General features: G+C 44.3%; 1 protein-coding gene and 1 non-coding gene across 4 annotated transcripts in view; both read left to right on the forward strand.

Annotated features, from left to right (window-relative positions):
* LOC122694758 (protoheme IX farnesyltransferase, mitochondrial) overlaps positions 1-20,250 on the forward strand; it is a 113,018-nt gene that overhangs the window by 17,036 nt on the left and 75,732 nt on the right. For all 3 annotated transcript variants that reach the window (XM_043903897.1, XM_043903896.1, XM_043903898.1), the window contains exon 4: positions 9,480-9,604. In XM_043903897.1, the coding sequence (XP_043759832.1) occupies positions 9,480-9,604 (125 nt within the window). The remainder of the gene's footprint in view (positions 1-9,479; positions 9,605-20,250) is intronic.
* Positions 9,688-9,794, forward strand: LOC122695776. The gene has a single exon (XR_006341530.1). It is a non-coding gene; the product is annotated as a U6 spliceosomal RNA (small nuclear RNA).

The following is a 20,250-nucleotide window of genomic DNA, read 5'->3' on the forward strand; positions in this document are numbered from 1 at the left end:
CAATGCAGGAGGCATAAGAGACTCAGGTTCAATCCCTGGGTCGGGAAGATCCCCTGGCAAAGGGCACAGCAACCCACTCCAGTGTCCTTGCCTGGAGAATCCCATGGACAGAGGAGCCCGCTGGCCTACAGTCCATAGGGTCACAAAGAGTCGGACACAGCTGAAGCAACTCAGCACACACACACATCCATTTTCTCACCACTTGGTCATTTTCTGCTATTCAAATAGTGAAAGGCACAAGTCATCCCTCAGCATCTGTCTTCAGTTTCATCTCATCTGCACTGTATTTAACAAACATTTCTTGAGGGTTTTAGTATCCACTCTTTACCTAATTTATTGCTGATGTAGGGTTTTTCTCTTAATTTTCATTTTTATTCCATCATTTCAGTTGGTTTCTGGTGGGAGTGGGCCATGTAGATGCTTCAGCCAGTGTTCCAAGTTAGATGAAAACTATTTTTATCTGGGCTATTCTGTTTTCTGATGATGTCATTGCTTTAAATGCAGTTTGAGATTGATTCTTTCCCAGCTGAGCTACCAGAGAAAGAGCCCAAGATTAATTGGATTGATTTTAAGTATAAGATGGGTGGTAGATGCTAGAGGAATGTAGAGCTAAATTTCATGAGGATGATAATCATCCTCAAAAATGCATTGACAACTTTTATGAAGAGAAGGAGAAAAAGCTATGAGTTGAGAATGGGCTCAGCTGCATGTAATTGAAAACTTGAAGAACAGTGACTTAAGCCGATGAAGGGTTTACATACTCTCCTGTATCAAGGAGTCTGAGATTAGGAGTTGAGAGCTAGTGCTCAGGGATTTTGTTAACATGGTTGGCCCCTGCTCTTTGCTCTGTCATCATTAGCTTTTGTCCTCAGGACCACAAGGTGGCTGCCACTCCCCCGTAATCATGTATTCCAGGCAGAAAGAATGAAGAAAGGGGATGATGTGGAAAGGCAGAAACCTCCTTAACAAGACTTGGCCTTTTTAGGGAATTCGCTGGTGGTCCAGTGGCTAGGATTCTGTGCTTTCACTGCCAAGGGTGCGGGTTCAATCCCTGTTCCAGGAATTAAGATCGAGCAAGCCAGGGCAGGCTTTTCACTTGAGAGGGGAAGGTTCTGATAGGAGTATCTCCTTACATTTCACTGCCCAGGGCTGTACAGCGAGCATGGCTTCTCCAGCTAAAAGGGATGTGGTAAAAAATACCTCTGTCATTTATAAAAAACCAGAGCATCTAAGTTCAGCCTGGTCAAAGCTGCCTGTAGCCAGCTTCCCTATGTCCTCACAGCGCCCACCAGGCCGTCTTTTTATGCAGCACATCCCCTCCCAGGAAGAGGATGTGGGCTGCCCGGCTTTCCACCCCCAGTTTTCCAAAGACAGTAGAACTGCATCTCTAGATCTGCTGTGGGACCACACCACACACGCGCTTCCCGTGCCACGTGTTTAAATAAAGCTGCTTTGCTGCCTCGACATATACTTTCCCAGGGGTGGTTGTGGGTGTGGGCCTGTCTGTCGGCAGTCTTCCCCTGCCGTCTTGATCATCAGGTACCTGTTTGAGACTCCTCCTGTGTGCTGGGAATTGTCTGCACTGGACTGTGCCATGGAGGAAGACCAGCTGGCCCAAGACTACACTGAGTAGTTCAGGTTGATGGCGAAACTTCACCAGAACAAAGAAGCGAGCCAGGCGGCCCCCTTTCCCTCCTTTGTTACACTTAGAAGTCACTGAGGGCCTGGCATCCTGTTAAGGCATCTTCTTTGCCCCAGATTCCATTATCAGCCTGGAGAACTCCACTCCTTTTAGTGGTTCTGAATCGCCACGTGTGGTCCGAGCTTCTTGGAGTGCTTGTTAAAATGCAGATTCCTGTGCCTCGTCTCCATAAACTCTTTCACACTAGGTCTGGGACGGGGGCCTAGGAATCTGTATTTTAGCAAAGGGCCCTGGTTGGCATGGTCCCCAGAACCTACTCTGAGAAACTGTTGTCCAGAGAACTCACTCAACACCCTCTCCACCACCTCGGCTTCATTTTCGGCAAACCACCTTGCTCCCCATTTCAAACAAAAATAGAGATTTGGTTTTCATCAAGTGGGAACTCTTGGTTTATCTGGATTCTCACAGCTCATTGCCTTTTCTCGTCTCTGCCTGTCTCTTCTCCCTGCCCCAGCTCCTGTCAGCGGCCAGCCGCATCACTGTGGACCCGGGGAGTTCTCTTAGGTTCTGAACACATGCAGGCCTCCCCTCTCCCTGGCGGCTGTGTTAGCTGCATCTCTGGAGGGGACCGGACGATGGCTCCCCAGCCCTGCAGGTGCCTGATTATCATTCTGGGGTGTCCTCTAGGGCTTAGTTTCTAGTTCAAAGTGAAATATGGTAGCATATTCTCACTTAGTAAGGTTAAGGAATAAGAAACTTACAGAAGTGAATTTAAAAGAATGCTGCCAGGTTATCTCTTTAAGTGCTAAAAAGTTTTCGCATAGTAGCATTATTTTTTTTTATATCTTAAGCAGGGGATGGTAAATTTGGAGGTTAAGAATGAAAAGAGGAGTGCTAACATAGCAGTGTTTTGTTAAAACACAAGGCATGTTTTTTTATCTGTGTTCACATGGGTGGTACTCTCTTCAGAGGAGGTGGGCAGGCCATCTGGTGCTCCCTCACCCCGTGGCCCTGTGTCACTGTTTCTTCTGCCTCTAGCACTCACACCTAACCCTCCTCCGCATTCCCAGGCCAGCTCCTCCTCATCCTTCATCTTCACCTTTGACCTCAGTTTGAGCAGGTGTCTAGGTCGGGAGCCTTATCTGTCACAGCGTCCAGAAGTTCACCCTCTGACATGTTTTTGCACTGTGTTGTTGTGCCTGTTGGCTTGTCTGAATCTCCACCAGCCTGTGGGCACCACGAGGCAGGGACCACATCCATCTCCTTGGCTTGTTTCATTCCCAGGGCCTCACTCCTGCCATGCACATAATAGATGCCCAAAAAATAGAAGCTTATGGGGGAAAAAAGCTGTAATGAACTCTCTTGCGAAAATTTGTAGAATTTAAAACAGCTTAGCTTTTTAAGTACATATAATCATTTTCCTGTGATGTAACAATTGAATACTTTGTTGTTGTTCAGTCGCTAAGTTGTATCCAACTCTCTGCAACCCCATGAACCATGGCATGCCAGGGTCCTCTGTCCTCCACCATCTCCCAGAGTTAGCTCAAATTCATGTCCACTGAGTTGGTGATGCCATCCAACCATCTCATCCTCTCGTCTCCCCCTTCTCCACCTGCCCTCAATCTTTCCCAGCATCAGGGTCTTTTCCAATGAGTCGGCTCTTCGCTTCAGGTGGCCAACGTATTGGAGCTTCGGCTTCAGCATCAGTCCTTCCAATGAATATTTAGTGGCAGCTGTAAAGTATTGTACCTGCAACAGGTGACTTTGGGCCACTGTGTTTCATATTTCTGTCTGCTTTTCACGTCACCTTCACCTGTTGTCATTGATATGAAACTGAGAAAAATCTTCATTATTTTAGCAAAAACTGCTCCACTAACTCTTTCTTCTTGCCAAACTGATTTGTCAAAAGGACTGTTTTTACTTTTTAAAAGTTTAATAAGCATCAGTTTTATGGAAACTTTTTTTAGTTAATTGCAAAGATCATGAAGTGTTGGTTATTGAATATACTGAGAAGAAATGTTTTTTTGTTGAAAAGGAAAACTAAAAATAGGATGACAAAGTAGAAAAGCTTCGATGGTTCAAGGAAAAACTGTGATTGAAAGAACAATCTTAGGTTCTCACTCCGTGTTGCCTAATTAACTTGGATGCAAACAGCTTTTCTGGATGTGTTTTTTTATATAGACCCGATAGCTCTTTCATTTCCTTCCTCTGAATGCCGTGGATGCAAACCAAGTGCTCCCTGGCAAATTTCCTGGGGACTGAACTTAGTGCTTCATTTTGCTAATAGTGATGCTCGGTAAATTTGAAGTTAGGAGTTTCAGTGTGGTCCTGGGTTTTTAAGACCACCTCTGGTCACTGAGTATGAAAAAAATAAAGAGGAAAACTGGAAGGCCCTGCAAGTTCCTAGTTTTGCAGCTATGTTATTAAAAATCTCCATTAGAAGTCTTTATCTTTTAACCTGACGTGGTCACGGTTTGTAGTCAGTTACTCTCTGATTGATGTGTTTAATGTAGCTGAGGAGAAAAGTACCCTGTCTCTCATCAATTGACTTTTCATCTGAACAGAACAATAAGCATAAGAATTACCACCTTCCTCCATACGTCTGTGGGTAACAGAATTGTCAGAAGGTTCACGGAACACAGCCAAGCCGTGAAGCCTACGAGGCTCACTTAAATTAGAAATTGAGTCATTTGAAGCTTATGGTGTTAACAGAAATGAAAAGAGAGGAAGAAGTCATAAGTACAGCTATCAAGTAAAAAATACATGTTCGTTTGAAAATCAGAAAAGACCTAACTCCCGCCTTTTAATTAAGTTGTATAGTTTTGAACTTTGAGATCCGTTAACGAAAACATTCCATTGCTTGGAGCCACCGGTGAACAAAGCCACACACAAATTCATTAACTGTCTGTTGTCTGGCTGCTTTGTACATAAAAGAGATTTGAAGAGAATACACCTCAGGTCTGTAGGACTTGGGTTGTAATATTGCGTAGTCCCTGCTCTCAAGGATAATGAGATAATAGACCACAAGGATAATTTGAAATCTGCAGAGAATCTCAAGCTCTCATTCAGTCAGCGGTTTCCATCTTTCAAGCAGATCTTTTTTCAGAGTTGATAATTATCTGAATTGATTTATTGGAGTTTTGTTTTTCACTCTAATTCTTTTTGGGGCCAGAGCTGAAAAATAGCGAGGCAATGAAAGAGAGAGATGAAGCAGAATGTAGATGACCAGTTTTTTAATATCATCTTTATAGTTATTTTTAATGGATGATCTCAGAAAAGAGATAAAGTTCTTTTTAATGGATGATCTCAGAAGGTGCATGAGCACCTTCATTATGCTTGTGCTCAGAGACCAGCAGTTCTCAAAGGATTGAGCCTTTATCAAAAAAAAAAAAAAGAAAAATCATTCTTGATTAAGCCACTGCTTCAAGAAACCCTCTTGCGTACTGGAAAAGGGAAAACCTTTCAGCGGTTGCTTGCTGCCCAGGAAGCAGACCGTGAGCTAGAGCTGGGGCGCCAGGACCCACAGAGCCGCCGTCTGCAGGGACAGAGCCCCCTAGGTGCAGAAGCAGGGGCATGTGCCCAGTGGGTGGGGCGAGGGGAACTTCTCCCCTCAGTGTGGGCTCCCTGCTCGGGGACTTGTGGCCATTCCCCTTAGGATCTCTGCTGCAGGAGCATCATGGCTCATGTGCAAGGATGTCCTGAAAGCACAGCTGGCCTGCTGGTGGTGATGTGATCAGCTGGGTGGTGTGTATGTGTGTTTGCTCAGATGGCTCAGTGGTAAAGAACCCGCCTGCCAGTGCAGGAGAAACAGGTTAGATCCCTGGCTCGGGAAGATCTCCTGGAGAAGAGAATAGCAACCCACTCCAGTATTGCCTGGAGAATCCCATGGACAGAGGAGCCTGGCGGGCTACAGTCCATAGGGTCACAAAGTGTTGGACACGACTGACCAGCTGAGCACAGCTGGTCTTCACTTCCTTCAGTGGAATTTTATTCTGAACATGTCTTTCTTTGCAGGACTTGTTACAGTATAACCCATATAGCAGAGAGCCACATATCATGTGTAACTCACATGACCCTTGGTCAAGCCGAGGGTTGAGTTCACCGCCCTTGGCTGGCTCCTGGATCTCCACGTATAAAATCGGACATGCTACCCACCAGTGCTTGCCTTGCTGCTTATTTTAGAGCAGGCCTCTCCAAAGTTTGTTAGTCGTGTATTTTATCAGTAAAAAAATTTTAAGTGCATGTGCATATATTTATAAAGTATTTATGCTGTTGTATATAAATGCCATATGTAACAAAAATGTATAGTTACTTGTAAATAAAATTCATGTGCTCTCACCCCAATGTATTGTATTCATTTTATGATGTGCAAAATATGTGTTTTAGAAGAAAGAGTTAAAAAGTGAACTATGAATGAAAGTTCTCATGTTTTCTTCCCATAACCCTGAAGTATCCACACCCTGCTTTGAAGTGCAGTGTTTCCGGGGTTTAAATAAATGTAAAAGCACTTTGGCATTGCAGAGTGCTTCCCAAATGTATGTTTTGTTTTTGTCATCATCATAGTTAGTCCACAGTTATTAAGGACTGAGCTGTGGTCCCTCCCCTGGAGGTTATAAAACTGGGGCACGTGGAGCTTGTGTGAAGTGTTTTGTTGCTTGTCGAAGTTCCTTAAGGCACAGCTTTGAAACACTAAGGCTAAGCATGGTGGCTGGAAAAATAGATCATCTCGAACCACATTTTACCAGTTACCAAGAGCACCACTTTTTAGGCCCCGAGGATTTGCCAGGCACTGGCCTGAGTGCTTTTGTTGTGGTAGAAACTAGTGCGTCTCTGAAAGGTGTCACTCGGTGTGGACAGGAGCGTGGAGGTCCCATGCAGCTGGTCCCTGTGGATGCTGTGCCTGGAGAGACAGGGGCTGGGGGTGGTGGCCTTTGCATGCCTGAAGGTTGTGCAGTGTTGCTCCAGAGATAGGAGTTACACCCAGAGCTGGGTGTGTCTTGACTTGGTCTGGAACAGAGGGACAGAGAGACTTGAGACCCGTCCCACAGGAGGCTTCCCCTGGTGAAGCGTCCATCCCTCCATCAGGACAGAGATTAGGCTAGCTGACCCCAAGTTCCCTTTGACCTTTTTCGGTCCTTTTGTTCTCTGAGTTCCTGAATTGTTTGGCTCCTTTTGTTTAGCTGTAATCACTTAGGTTTATTCCCTGTTGAAGGCCTGTGCCTCCAGCTGATTTGCTCTACCTCCATCTGCGCCGTTAGGCCCTTGTCCCTTCCCTGGGGCCCTGCAGGCCTCTCCCTGGTCCCTGAGCGATCTTCCCTCCACTCCAGCCTGTCCTCTGTGTCCTCAAGTCTCGGCTTCCTCAAATGCCACCCTCCTTACAGTATTATTAGTTTTTCTCTTACTGCAGAACAGGTGAGCCGAAGCTTTGCAGGTTAATACAGCACAAAGCTATTATTTCATAGTTTCTGAAGGTCAGAAGTCCAGGCACGACCTGGCCGGTTCCTGCTCAGGGTCCCTCCAGGCTGAAGTCACTGTGTGGGTCGGGGCCTTGCTTCTCACGTGGGGCGCAGGGCCACTTCTGGGCCCACGGTTGTTGGCAGAGGCCGTCTCTGTGCGTCTCTGGGACTGAGGTCCCTGGACTGCCCTGCTCCTGGGGGCCGCCTGGGCTTCTCTACCACATGGCCCCCAGGCTGCCCACTTCACGGAGGTTTGCTTTCTTCTGGGCCAGCCAGGGCGTGCCTGCTTGTGACTGTGTGAAATTAAAAAAATATTTTTTTTTTTTTAGTTATAGAGAACATAAGAGCTTCTCCCAGAGGAGGCAGGTAGAACAGAGACCATATCTGGCGGCTCCTCGTCAGTGATGCTGGCCAGTGGGAGGAGGCGGTGCGGCCAGTCTTAATGTCAGAGCCGGTGTCGGTTCCGAGCAGAGTAGAGGGCAGGGCTGCCCTGTGCTGGGCGTCCGGGCTGACTTCTCACCCCGCATCTCCCCAGGTGCCTGCGGAGTCTGTGTGGGGTAGACACCCACCCACGAGCGGGGTTGCTCTGGGGGAGTTCATCCGAGTGGGGGTATCCCTCTTCCTTGGGTCTCCGGAATCCCCCCTGCCCCGGGACTACAGGACAGCACTCCTGGGCCTCTACTGGACGGGTCAAGCTTCATCGGCCACATTGATTTTCTGTTTATTTGTGAAGAGACAGAATACGAGATTACCAAATAAAATATAATTTCCAGTGTTATTAATGAAAGACTATATTACATTCACTTTTAATGAGATCCTGGTGTTGCAAAATGATTCCATGTAATGAATCCCCCGGAAATCAATGAAAAGTTTAATTACCGTCATGGCAGTGCTGTGCGAGAATATTGCTTCGGTCAATTTTACAATTTATCAATTTTCTTTCCCTTTCTCTTTCTTTAATTGCTTTGATGAAGTGAAAATACATTCTTTGTTAGCTTTTGATCTTTTTTGGAAATGTGTTACAAAATTCAGATTTCTTCCTCTCTAGTAATAATGGCCCCTGTCATTTTTTTATCTATGTTGCTATTTACAATTTGTGTATTTTTAAATGAGGCAGTATTTCCATTTTGTAGATTTAATCATTGTTAAGTCTTACTAAAGCATTGTCCTTTTCTCTCTGTCAGTTTTTTTGCAAACTACTTGCTGTCTCTTCTCAGCTCAAGAATTGACCCATTAGTCAAAAATTCGATGTTCTGTGTTTATTGCTCATCACCCAGTCAAGCTCTGGGGGCAAATAAAAAGAAAAACCATTGGTTTTGGGCAACTACATACCCTTTTTGATTTCAAAAAAAGTGAATTTTCTTTTTAAAGTATTTTTAGTTTGACATTTCACTGATTATAGTACTGTCTTTTCCACCATGATGGTAATTGATTTTTTAAACCTATTTACAAAGCAGAATGCAGAATGTCAACCTGGAGTTTTGGAAAGATCTAAGGTTATTTTTTATATTGGTAACTCTAGATTTTGCTGACGGTATACTGAGAAAGTCATCCTTCTGTGTGTCTGGTTCCCCATGGTGCTGCCCTCGTTCCCCGTGGATTGATAGTCGAGCCTCTCAGATGGTCCCTCTGTGTTTTGTAAGTCAGGGTGCCCACTGCTACCGGTTAAACAGCCAGTGATAGATGGCTTCTCGACCAGATGAGTGCAGACTCCTCAACTTGCCATTCTGCAGTCTGACAGCCACCACCCTGCCTCCTCGGCCCCCAGTAAATACTCCTCCTTGCCTGGCGAAGTGGGATCCCCGAAAGAGGCAGCAAGCTAGACAGTCAGGGCGCCTGCCTCCATGGAGCTTATATTCCAGGCGGAAGCCAGAGAGTGACAAGCGCCAGAAAGGAAGCGCAGGGGCGCTGTCAGCCTAGAGGGCTTCCTGCTCATGAGATGATGGGGCAGTTCTCCCTAAGACATGATCTGTAAGACAGGACCTGGAAGATGAGGAGGATCCAGCCATGGGAAGAGACAGAGAGAATAAAAAGTACAAGGACCTCGAGGCAGAATAGAGCCTAACCTGCTCAGCACGAGGCCTGACGTCCAGCACGGTACTGATTGTGGACTAGGTCCGCAGTGAGTGAGCGTTGAATGAATAAGTGACTGACTGGATCTGAAACACCCATCTTAGTTTTTACTCTTGAGTGTAATGGCATTTTTCTGTAATAGAGTTTTTATCATCGGAGTGGTGTTCTGTAAAGCTTAATTTTCCGATGAAAGGTCGGCCTGCAGGCCGCGCTGTTGTCATGGGGATTGGTCGGCCTGGAGGCGGGCCTGCGAGGCCGGGACCCCCGCCCTGCCTGGTGACAACCCCTCCTCTGTTTCTGTCTCGCAGCCCTGGTCGTCAGCACCACCTCGGCCGGCTTCGCCCTGGCTCCAGTGCCTTTCGACTGGTCCTGCTTCCTGCTTACGTTTGTTGGAACAGGCCTGGCTTCCTGCGCTGCCAACTCCATCAATCAGGTCAGTGCAGCACCTTTCAGCTGGCTCAGGCTATTGTCGCTTCTCCTGAGATTGTCATATTGTGGCATTTAAAAAGAAAAAGAGTGCTCGCTTCGGCAGCACATATACTAGAGTTGGAACGATACAGAGAAGATTAGCATGGCCCCTGCGCAAGGATGACACGCAGATTCGTGAAGCGTTCCATATTTTAAAAAAAAAAAAAAAAAAAAGAAAAAGAACCCTCCCAAATCACACCCATAGCTGGGAAGGTCCTGTGAGCCTGGAACACTGTGTATCCTGCAAGGTCTGGGGCCCAGAACCAGTCTGTCTTTTCCTTTTTGGGTGAAAGGTTTTCAGGTATATTCAGAAGCGAGAGCAATAGAGTATCTTTCTCAAGTGACCAGGGTTTGGGGTTGGAACGTGTTTTAGAGGGACTTCCCTGACAGTCCAGGGGTTAGGACTCTGTGCTCCCAATTCACCGGGTGCAGGTTCGATCCCTGCTTGGGGAACTAAGATCCCGCTTGCCACATGGCACAGCCAAAAGAATAAACTAATTAATTCAATTCAATTAAAATACTTTATTTTTTAAAAAGCGCTTCAGAGCTGTCAGACTCTCCTCTTTCCCACTTCAGGCACATTCCCCCAAGCTTACATTATGATGTGTTGTTCTTCCTTTGGTCTGACTCGTTTGCATTTTAAAACCTCCGCTATGCAAAACAGTGTATTTTAAACAAGCCACATCCACCTTTAAAAAAAAATTCTTTAATTCAGTCCTCCGTAAACTTGGCCTGTGGAATCAGAATATAATATATCAAAAAATTAATTAGCACATTATTTTTAATGCTTCTTCCCCTCCCTATTATTTTAAATGTCAAAATAATTCTCTAAAATGCCTCCCCCCCCTGCCCCGCCCCCTCCCCAGCCTGGTCACTGCAGTGTGTGCCCCAGCCTTGTGGCTTTCTCATAAGATATTGTGGTGGAAAAGTCTTGGCTAAAATGTAAAGAAAGTCATTCTTCTCACCAGAACACCCAAGAGGAATTGGCACGGTTTTAAAACAGGAATTGAAGTTACCAGCAGGAAAACAGCTTGGCCAAGTGGATGCATGGGCTGGTAGTCTGCAGAGCAGGAGCCTTTTCATTCGGGAATACCTAGAATCAGTGTGCTTTTACCACGTGTTATCAGCTGCTTGGAGAGGGGTCAATCCATTTCAAATAAACTTAATTTTCTGTTCCGATAGCGCTACAGGAGGTTCAAGCAACCCTACCCGCCCCCCGCCCCGCCCCTCCTGTAAACCACAAGCCTTCTCTTCCTGTTGCACCCTCCCATGTTCCCCAGCCAAGAGATTGATGATGGTTTCACAATGAACACGTTTTTAATGACGATTTGAATAAAAAGCAGTATGAGCAAATTGGGTTTATGTGACTATTTGTGGGTCTATTTTTCAAAATATTTTTTAAATTATCACTTGTATGTATGCAGTAGTTATAAATCTGGGTCATAAGATTAAGCCAGGGAAGCATTCCGGTTTTCAGGCTCGTTTTGAAAAATTGAAGAGCTCTGTTTATCCTTGATAATATCAATTGCTGTCTCCTGTTCCACTTATATAGATTTTAAATAGAGGCTTCGAACAAAAGTGTGGAGACTCAGAAAATAGCCACACAAGCTCATAAACATCAACTGGTTCCTAGATATTATAAAAGATGATGCAGTGGGGGACTTCCCTGGCAGTCCAGTGGTTAGGACTTTGCCTTCCAAGACAGGGGGTACGAGTTCGATCCCTGGTCAGGGAGCTAACATCCCACATGCCTTGGGGCCCAAAAACCAAAACATAAAACAGATGTAATAGAGTCAGTAAACACTTTAAAAATGATCTACATCATCCAAAAAAAAAAAAAAAGATCTACATCAAAAAGTCTTTTAAAAAAAATACAGACTGGCCTTGAGTTGGAGCTGCCTGTCCCCCCTACCCCACCACCACAAAAAGGAATAAAAAGGTGGTCAAAGATTCATGATGGAGTAAAACCATTCAGTTGTAGCAAAGAAATATCTGGAGGAAATAAAGTAAAATGATTTACGTTAGGCATAAGTTTATTATGGAAGCTGAACATAAACCAAGGTTTTAGAAATATTTTAAGTTAAAATGCATTTAGATGGCCATGTTATTTCACAGTTGGTAGGAAGTGTGTTTTCTCCAGGGGCTGAGTTGGGTTCTGTAGGTTTTAAACTGCTGGGGAAGCCACAGCCTCCATGGGGGGATTCTTTCTGTGATGACAAATGCCAAGAGCCTTGTCCTGCCTCCTCCTCAGGCTAGTGTCCTAGCCCAGCCTGCCTCTCACACATACAACTGTCCTGCTCTTCTTCTAGAACTTTCTCATACCCCCCCACAGGCCTCAGCAGTGTTGGGCATGGCATCCACCCTCAGTCAGGGCTGTTGGGCCCACAAATACTTTCCTCATCCTCTCGTGTTGATACATATTGCTTCTCTCCACTTGTCTTGGGCTCTGATTTCATTCAGAAGCCTTGTAATACTTAAAAAAATCACACTGATTTCCATCGTCAGATTTCATCCTTATTACAGTGTCAGTTAGCTTCTCAGATGATGGTATTTTCTAGATAACGTTGGGAATATTTTAATACTAGTGTTGTTAAGCAGTCTCATAAAATTAAAGGAATGCGAAGACATTTTCATCAATGCTTTTCTTTAGCATCAAAAGCATAATGCCACAAGGATTTGCATGAGCTTTTGAAAGCAGGCAGAGAAAGAAACAGTTGAAAAGGAAGAACTTCCTGCTTTTTTAAAGGAGCTGGCATCCCACTAAAAAAATGCAGAAGTGTGGTTGGTGTGCAGGACCAGTCTCCAGCTTCTGATAGAGTTCTGTGGGGAGAAAATGTCCCCTGTCACATTTATAGAGGGATTCAAGTAACATTTCATGTTTCTTTAAATACTTCTCATTGCTGTTATTCATTTAGTTCTGAGTGTTTCTTCTTTATACCCTACTTCTGTGATCTCTCTGTGTAAAAGTAGGAAACATAAAGCTTTGGAAAGCAGTTCTTAACCTTTCTTTTAAGGAGGGAAATTGAGATTTAGCTTCTGATTTATGAAGTCCTGACTAATGCATAAAGAGATACATGTATATGTAAGAAACCACTAACATGAAAATGTAAAAAGCAATTACACCCATGTTTTGTAAACCATACACATGCTTCATTTAAAGCCATAGGGCAGCTTGAGAGTGGGAGTGCCTTCCAGGGATGAAAACAATCCATAAAATTCAGCGACTGGAAAATAAAATGTTATAGATGGCCTTGACTGATCTACTCTTGAAAAAACAGAGGCCAAAAGGAAAAAACTGAGTGAGCTCAAGTAGAATGGATTAACAAATTGAAAGATAAAAATTATCAAGAAAATTATCATCACAACCATTTTGATTGCTTGACATGACAGATACTGTTTTAATAAGCTGTCAGTGGGATCATAATTGCACTAATCTCACACGCTAGTAAAGTAATGCTCAAAATTCTCCAAGCCAGGCTTCAGCAATACGTGAACCGTGAACTTCCAGATGTTCAAGCTGGTTTTAGAAAAGGCAGAGGAACCAGAGATCAAATTGCCAACATCTGCTAGATCGTCGAAAAAGCAAGAGAGTTTCAGAAAAACACCTATTTCTGCTTTATGGACTATGCCAAAGCCTTTGACTATGTGGATCACAATAAACTGTGGAAAATTCTTAAAGAGGTGGGAATACCAGACCACCTGACCTGCCTCTTGAGAAATCTGTATGCAGGTCAGGAAGCAACAGTTACAGCTGGACATGGAACAACAGACTGGTTCCAAATAGGGAAAGGAGTACATCAAGGCTGTATATTGTCACCCAGCTTATTTAACTTATATGCAGAGTACATCATGAGAAACACTGGGCTGGAGGAAGCACAAGCTGGAATCAAGATTGCCGGGAGAAATATCAATAACCTCAGATATGCAGATGACACCACCCTTATGGCAGAAAGTGAAGAAGAACTAAAGAGCCTCTTGATGAAAGTGAAAGAGGAGAGTGAAAAAGTTGGCTTAAAGCTCAACATTCAGAACACTAAGATCATGGCATCTGCTCCCACCACTTCATGGCAAATAGATGGGGAAACAGTGGCTGACTTTATTTTTCTGAGCTCCAAAATCACTGCAGATGGTGACTGCAGCCATGAAATTAAAAGACACTTACTCCTTGGAAGGAAAGTTATGACCAACCTAGACAGCATATTAAAAAGCAGAGACATTACTTTGCCAACAAAGATCTGTCTACTCAAAGCTATGGTTTTTCCAGTAATCAGGTATGGAGGTGAGAGTTGGACTATAAAGAAAGCTGAGCACCAATGAATTGATGCTTTTGAACTGTGGTGTTGGAGAGACTTTTGAGAGTCCCTTGGACTGCAAGGAGATCCAACCAGTCCGTCCTAAAGGAAATCAGTCCTGGGTGTTCATTGGAAGGACTGATGTTGAAGCTGAAATTTCAGTACCTTGGCCACCTGATGCGAAGAGCTGACTCATCTGAAAAGGCTGGGAAAGATTGAAGGCGGGAGGAGAAGGGGACAACAGAGGATGAGACAGCTGGATGGCATCACTGACTCAATGGACATGAGTTTGGGTAAGCTCCGGGTGTTGGTGATAGACAGGGAGGCCTGGCGTGCTGCGGTCCATGGGGTCGCAAAGAGTCGGCCACGACTAAGCGACTGAACTGAAGTGGGATTATTTTACTTATGTTACACATACATGAATTTTTTAATAAAGATCAAGAGTGTATGTCAATAAGTACATATATACAGGTTGAATTTTAATAATGACGTATTGTTTCATTTCACGGCTGTGCCACAACTTTCTGAGCCAATTCTCTACCGTTTTAACTTTTTGCTCCTACAAGTAATGCCACACACACCTTTGTTGTTAGAGGACAAAATACTGGAAGTAAAATTGCTGGGAGGAAGGCTACCAGCCAAAGCATGCGTGAAAATGGTTTAACTCTGAAATGTATTATTTTAGCAGAATAATTAATTTCTAACATTCATGCAGTGCTTTAGCGTTTACAGAGTGTATTTACACGAATTATTATTTAAACCTTACAACCCTGTGGGATAGGTGGCATTATTTCCATTTCTATTGTTAAACATTTTGTTTTACCATCGAATTAATATTTTTTAAAAGCAACATTGAAAAAATTATTGTGCCGTTATATCCCAGTAAAAAAGTTGAATCATTGTAAGTAAAAATGTTAAATAAATACCATTGCTTTATGAATGTGAAAAATAAGTCACAGGAAGGAAGGAACTATTATGCAAATTAAGCATTTATTGCAGAATCTGTAAGAAACTATAAATAAGCAAAAATGACATTTTAAATTTTGTGTTTCACTTGTGCTTGGCACTGTTCTGTGTTAGAGTCACAGTAGAGAAAAGGCAACAAGCCCTGCCCTTGTGGCCTGTAGCCCAGCACCAAAGAGATCCACTGCTTAACATTTTGATTTATGTTATTGCTGTATAGGCCTTTTTCACACACATACCTTCAGGCATATATTAATATCTCACAGAAATGGTTTATGTAATATGCATAGTGTCTATATATTTTTTCCTTTAAGTAGTATATCACGAACGTCTTTCCATGTCAGCATTTGCCTCATAGCATGATTTTATGAGTCTTCTGTAGATGTACCATGATTTGTTTAATCAGTTTCTCCTTGTCTGACATTTTAGGGATTTTCAGTTTTTGCCCAGATAAATAATCCTGAACTGAAATTCTTGTAGCTGAATCTTTGAACCCCGTCCTTCACTATTTCTTTAGATAGATTGCTGAAACTGTGTGATTTAACTAAAAGAAAGTTAAAAATTAAAACGATGTGCGTTTTAAGTGCAGCTAAATTTCTTCCTGAAGGTCTTGTTTTGTTTGCTTTAATCTGCTTATACTTCCATTTGGTGCCATGGGACTGCGCATCACTGACACTAAAATCTATGCTGGTTTACAGGTGTCTTTAGATGTTGCCCTTTTAATTCAAAGTGTTCTGATTACTCAGGAGGTAGAGTTGGGATTTTTTGGTCGGGAGACTTTTTAAATGCTTATTTGCTGTTTCTGTTTGTCAGTGTTCGCCCATTTTGCTGTTGGACATGTGCCTTTGTTCAAGAGGTCTTGCTGTCTGTAGACTGGATTAACTTTTGTCCTGTAGGGTTTGAATATGTTCTGCAGTTTTGGGGTTTTTTTTTTTTTTTTGAAGTGCAGATGTTTCATATGTTAGCTCAGTCAGATCTTATAATTTTTAATAGAGGAATTCTGAGTCTCGGCACTCCTGACGGTTGGGCTAGAAAACGGTCCTCGGCATCGGGGGGTGTTTCCCAGTGTCCCTATCTTTTTCAACAGGGTGCTGTTGGCACCGACCCCGCCTAGTGTGACAAATGAAAATGTCTTCAGACTTTCCCAAGTGTTCCTTGGGAACCACAGTTCCTCTGATGAGAACCGCCGCTTGATTATTTTTTCCTTCTGATTTTACTTGAGATGCCGGCTATGGTTTCGGCCTCGGGCAGTCTGGCTCACATTTCCTCTGGAGTGACTGCCCGCTGATGGCCAGGTTGACCACACGGCCTGGTTCGTGCTGCTGTTCCTCGTGTAGTAACTCTTCATGCCCCTTTTGACTCTTAAGTGTTCCAATTCAGACAGGAAATCACCAGTCTCTCTATTCATAGCCCACCCACACTTCACCTCTTTCACTAAATAAGTGAAAGTGAAAGTCGCTCAGTCATGTCTGACTCTTTGCGACCCCATGTCCATGAAATTCTCCAGGCCAGAATACTGGAGTGGGTAGCCTTTCCCTTCTTCAGGGGATCTTCCCAACCCAGGGATTAAACCCAGGTCTCCCGCATTGCAGGCGGATTCTTTACCAGCTGAGCCACAAGGGAAGCCCATGAATACTGGAGTGGGTAGCCTATCCCTTCTCCAGCGGATCTTCCCAACCCAGGAATTTTGAACCCAGGTCTCCTGCATTTCAGGCAGATTTTTTACCAGCTGAGCCACAAGGGAAGCCCTTCACTACAAATGAGCTGTGCTAAAAGCATCTTCGTCTCAAAAGATCGGGGCTCAGGCACTGGCTTTTCTCCTCTCAAGTGCACCAACTAGACCCAGACCGCCTGGCTTGCCTCATGTTCACCCTCTCTGTAGGCACCTGTTGGACCTACTGTCACGCCAGTTGTGGTGCTGGGTGTGAGCACCTTCAAATCAGACAAAGAGTATTTCCCTCCCTTACTACTCTGCCATCAGTAAACTGTTCAAGAAGTCTGATGAATTCTTTAGTTCTTACAGTGTCCCTGGCAGAGATCAATTACTACAGTTGTCACTTGCTTGCGGGGTGCATTAGTTCTCAGTTGTGTCTGACTCTTTGTGACCCCATGGACTGTAGCCCACCCTGCTCCTCTGTCCATAAGATTTCCAGGCAAGAATACTGGAGTGGGTAGCCATTCCCTTCTCCAGGGGATCTTCCCGACCCAGGGATGGAACCCAGAGTACCTGGCTCTATCGGTGGGCAACCTGGTGATTAGAAATGTCTTCCTCCTACTGAGCGGAGGTTGGCCTCCTCCTGCCTTCAACCTGCGGGTCATCTTCTCCTGTCTGTGAAAGCGCAGTGTCCCTTCGTCCACGTGACCGTGCTCCCAGTCACTTTCCAGCTGTGGTTACAGGCACTTGTGTTGTTGCGGGGGGATGCTTAACTCCAGTAAGTAGGAGTCCCTGATCTTGAGCAACCATCCCCTCTTCCCACAGCAGAGAGTGGGCCAACAGGGTGAAATTGCCCAGGAGGTCATATTGGAAAAAAGGAATATTTACGGGGGAAGTGAAGGGAAGTAGCAGGAAGTTTCCATCAAAACAATAGTCACAGCTGATACTTATTTCACACTTGTCAGATGCCAAGTCATGTTCTAAGCATTTCACTTGTATTAGCTAGGGTTTGTTTAAATCTAGGTTTATAGGATTTCAGAAACTGACTCTTTTGAAAGATCAAATGGATGACAAATGAATGCATAACCTAGACTTAGCTCTAAGAAGAACTATTGATGTTCTCTGAGACATTATTTTGGAGAAAATTACAAGAAAGGCCCAAAATGTAAGTCAAGTTTCAGATCTGAGGGGTAGGTTATAATTAGAAAGGTAAAGGCGATAAGGCTCTGTTATCTTTGGGGTCTGGTGTATCTGTGGATGTTGAAGAATTTTTATAAAAGGAAATGAAAGAGATCAAGAGGTGTGAATGAAATGGGGTCAAGAAGAGACGTGTTTTTTGTTTGATACTGACAATACTTGAGAGACTTTTCACGGTTGAAATAAGGTAAAAAGGAAGAGCTTTGGATAAAGAGCTCTGAATTATAGGGTGGGCAGGGCAGAAGAAAATCCACAGGCTTTTAAACTGCAAAAGGGGAGACAGATAAAGATTTTCCTGTTTTCCCAGCGAATACGAGATTAATATCTAAAGCGTCTCTCTCCATTTTCGCTTTCTCTGATGTTTCTTTTGTTTTGACTCTGCAGTCCTCCTTAAGCAATAGGAACTGACTTTCATCTTCCATGGTGGACAGAAGTGGTTAGGGAACCCGGTGTTGTATCCTGGGCGAGTCTGACTGATGTCAGCGAGCACCGGCGATGTGATTTATAGAACATCGTGTGTATAAGGAAAATCAATATACGAGAAATGTATTTTTCTCCCAAATGTTGTGACTCATTGGACTTTGATGTTTTAACTGGTAGGCGACTTGCATTGCCTCCAAGACCTCTGAAATCCACAACTTGTGGCTCATTCAGACAACCCGGATTAGCTACTGCACTAGGTTGGGTCTGCAGGGTCTCTGAGTAGCACATGGGAGTCTCCAGCTAAATGTGTTTTTCATAGAAGGCAAATGATGAGCATTACTGAGCAACATCAGAAAGAAAACGCATGTTCAATGCCGAGTCTCTTTTCCTGCATTTATATATATGAAATCCCAAATAGTTCCTAAATTACATTTGATTCTCTGCTCCAGAATGATCCAGCCGAGTTGAGTGAGTTTGGCACTGGAATTCCTAACCTAAATACCTCCAGGTGAAGCTCTGCCTGCAGATGTAGAGACGACAGTAGTCTGAACACACGTGCATCAACGGTGTTTGTGATTTACGTGCCGCATTAACTGGCCGTGCAGTGGCACCATCCCATTTTGTTGTAGAAAAATGAAGTGACACTTAGCTGTGTCGTTGATCACACGCCTGAACCTGGTGGGGTTGAGAGCAGAATTTGTGGATGTGACCCCCAGCTCGCTGCTTCCTCCTCTCACTTGGAATGTTTTAGTCTCAGCACCACTCAGATGAGGGCCATTACCACTGAACAAGTCACCTTTGCTCAGGTGACTGCTGGCATTCTCACCGTGGAGCCCCGAGGCGAGGGGACCTTCATGGGCTGGTGACATCTCCGTCTCTAGTGGGATGGGAGGATTTGAGGCACTTATCTCTGTGAAAGCCAAGTGCTCCGTTAATGTTAGCTGTTGTGATTATTGTTAATATAAAAGTTTGGCCTGTTTTGGGCCCACTTTGAGAATCTGGTTACCATCCATTTATCTCCAGTTAGGGTCATAGTATAGAGAATGGCAAGGAGACGTGTGTGTTTTCCTCAGTGCCCTGAGAGCCCTGGGTTAGCCTTGCAAACTATAATGTGTATGTGTGTGTGTGAGAATATGTGTATTTATTTATTCCTAGTGTGTAATACCTGCCCACAGTGTTTGAACATGTGGTGACTTAGGCTCAGAAGGTGTCATCCGTGCTCTGCCATTTCAGAGGCCTGTGGAGTTGTGTCGCCAGTTCCAGTAAATCTAAAAAGTATTGGTGAAAAATATTGGGTTTCCCTGGTGACTCAGATGGTGAAAAATCTGCCTGCAATTCAGGAGACCTGCCTTTGATCCCTGGGTCAGGAAGATCCCCTGGAGAATGGAATGGCAACCCACTCCAGTATTCTTACCTGGAAAATTCCATGGACAGAGCAATCTGGTGGGATACAGTCCATGAGGTTACAAAGAGGCAGACATGACTGAGCGACTAACACTTGTACTATTGGTGAAAAAAGGTTGATAAATCAAAAAAGCAGATATTTGAGACTGTCATGGAGATTGCAGAAGTGAGGCTAATCTGGGTTTCTGGAGCTGGGCTTCATGGCTGCATCTCTGAGTAGTGGGTCATGCTTGACTGTGATTTGGGAGATAAAAACCTGCTTCCTCCCTGGCTGGCTCCATCTCACCAGCCGGCAGGGGTCAAGTTGAGTTTCTTCCCAAATTATCTTTCTTTCCCCCAAATCTTCAGTTATGTTTTGCCTTTCCTAGTAGCTTGTTCTGAATCCTGTCACCTTTTCTGTTCTCTGCTCTGAACCACAGACCCCCCTCCCCCCTGACCCTGCTGTTTTCTAGGTTAGATGGACTCTTCATTGATGACACTGATGTCGAACCTGACCATGTAGACTGACCCTGGGAGACCATCGCATAACTCTCTTTGCCTTAGTCACTGCTTTTAAAGTTTAACACATGAAAAAAAGTGAATGTTTTAGTATTTGTACTTTAGAATTGGAGTCTTTTGATGGTTCTGAATTCTGTACCAAACTCCCAGACTCTTGAAGAGGAATCAGGGTGTTGGCAG

Source organism: Cervus elaphus, chromosome 5, assembly GCF_910594005.1.
Source record: "Cervus elaphus chromosome 5, mCerEla1.1, whole genome shotgun sequence".
Classification (NCBI taxonomy): domain Eukaryota; kingdom Metazoa; phylum Chordata; class Mammalia; order Artiodactyla; family Cervidae; genus Cervus; species Cervus elaphus.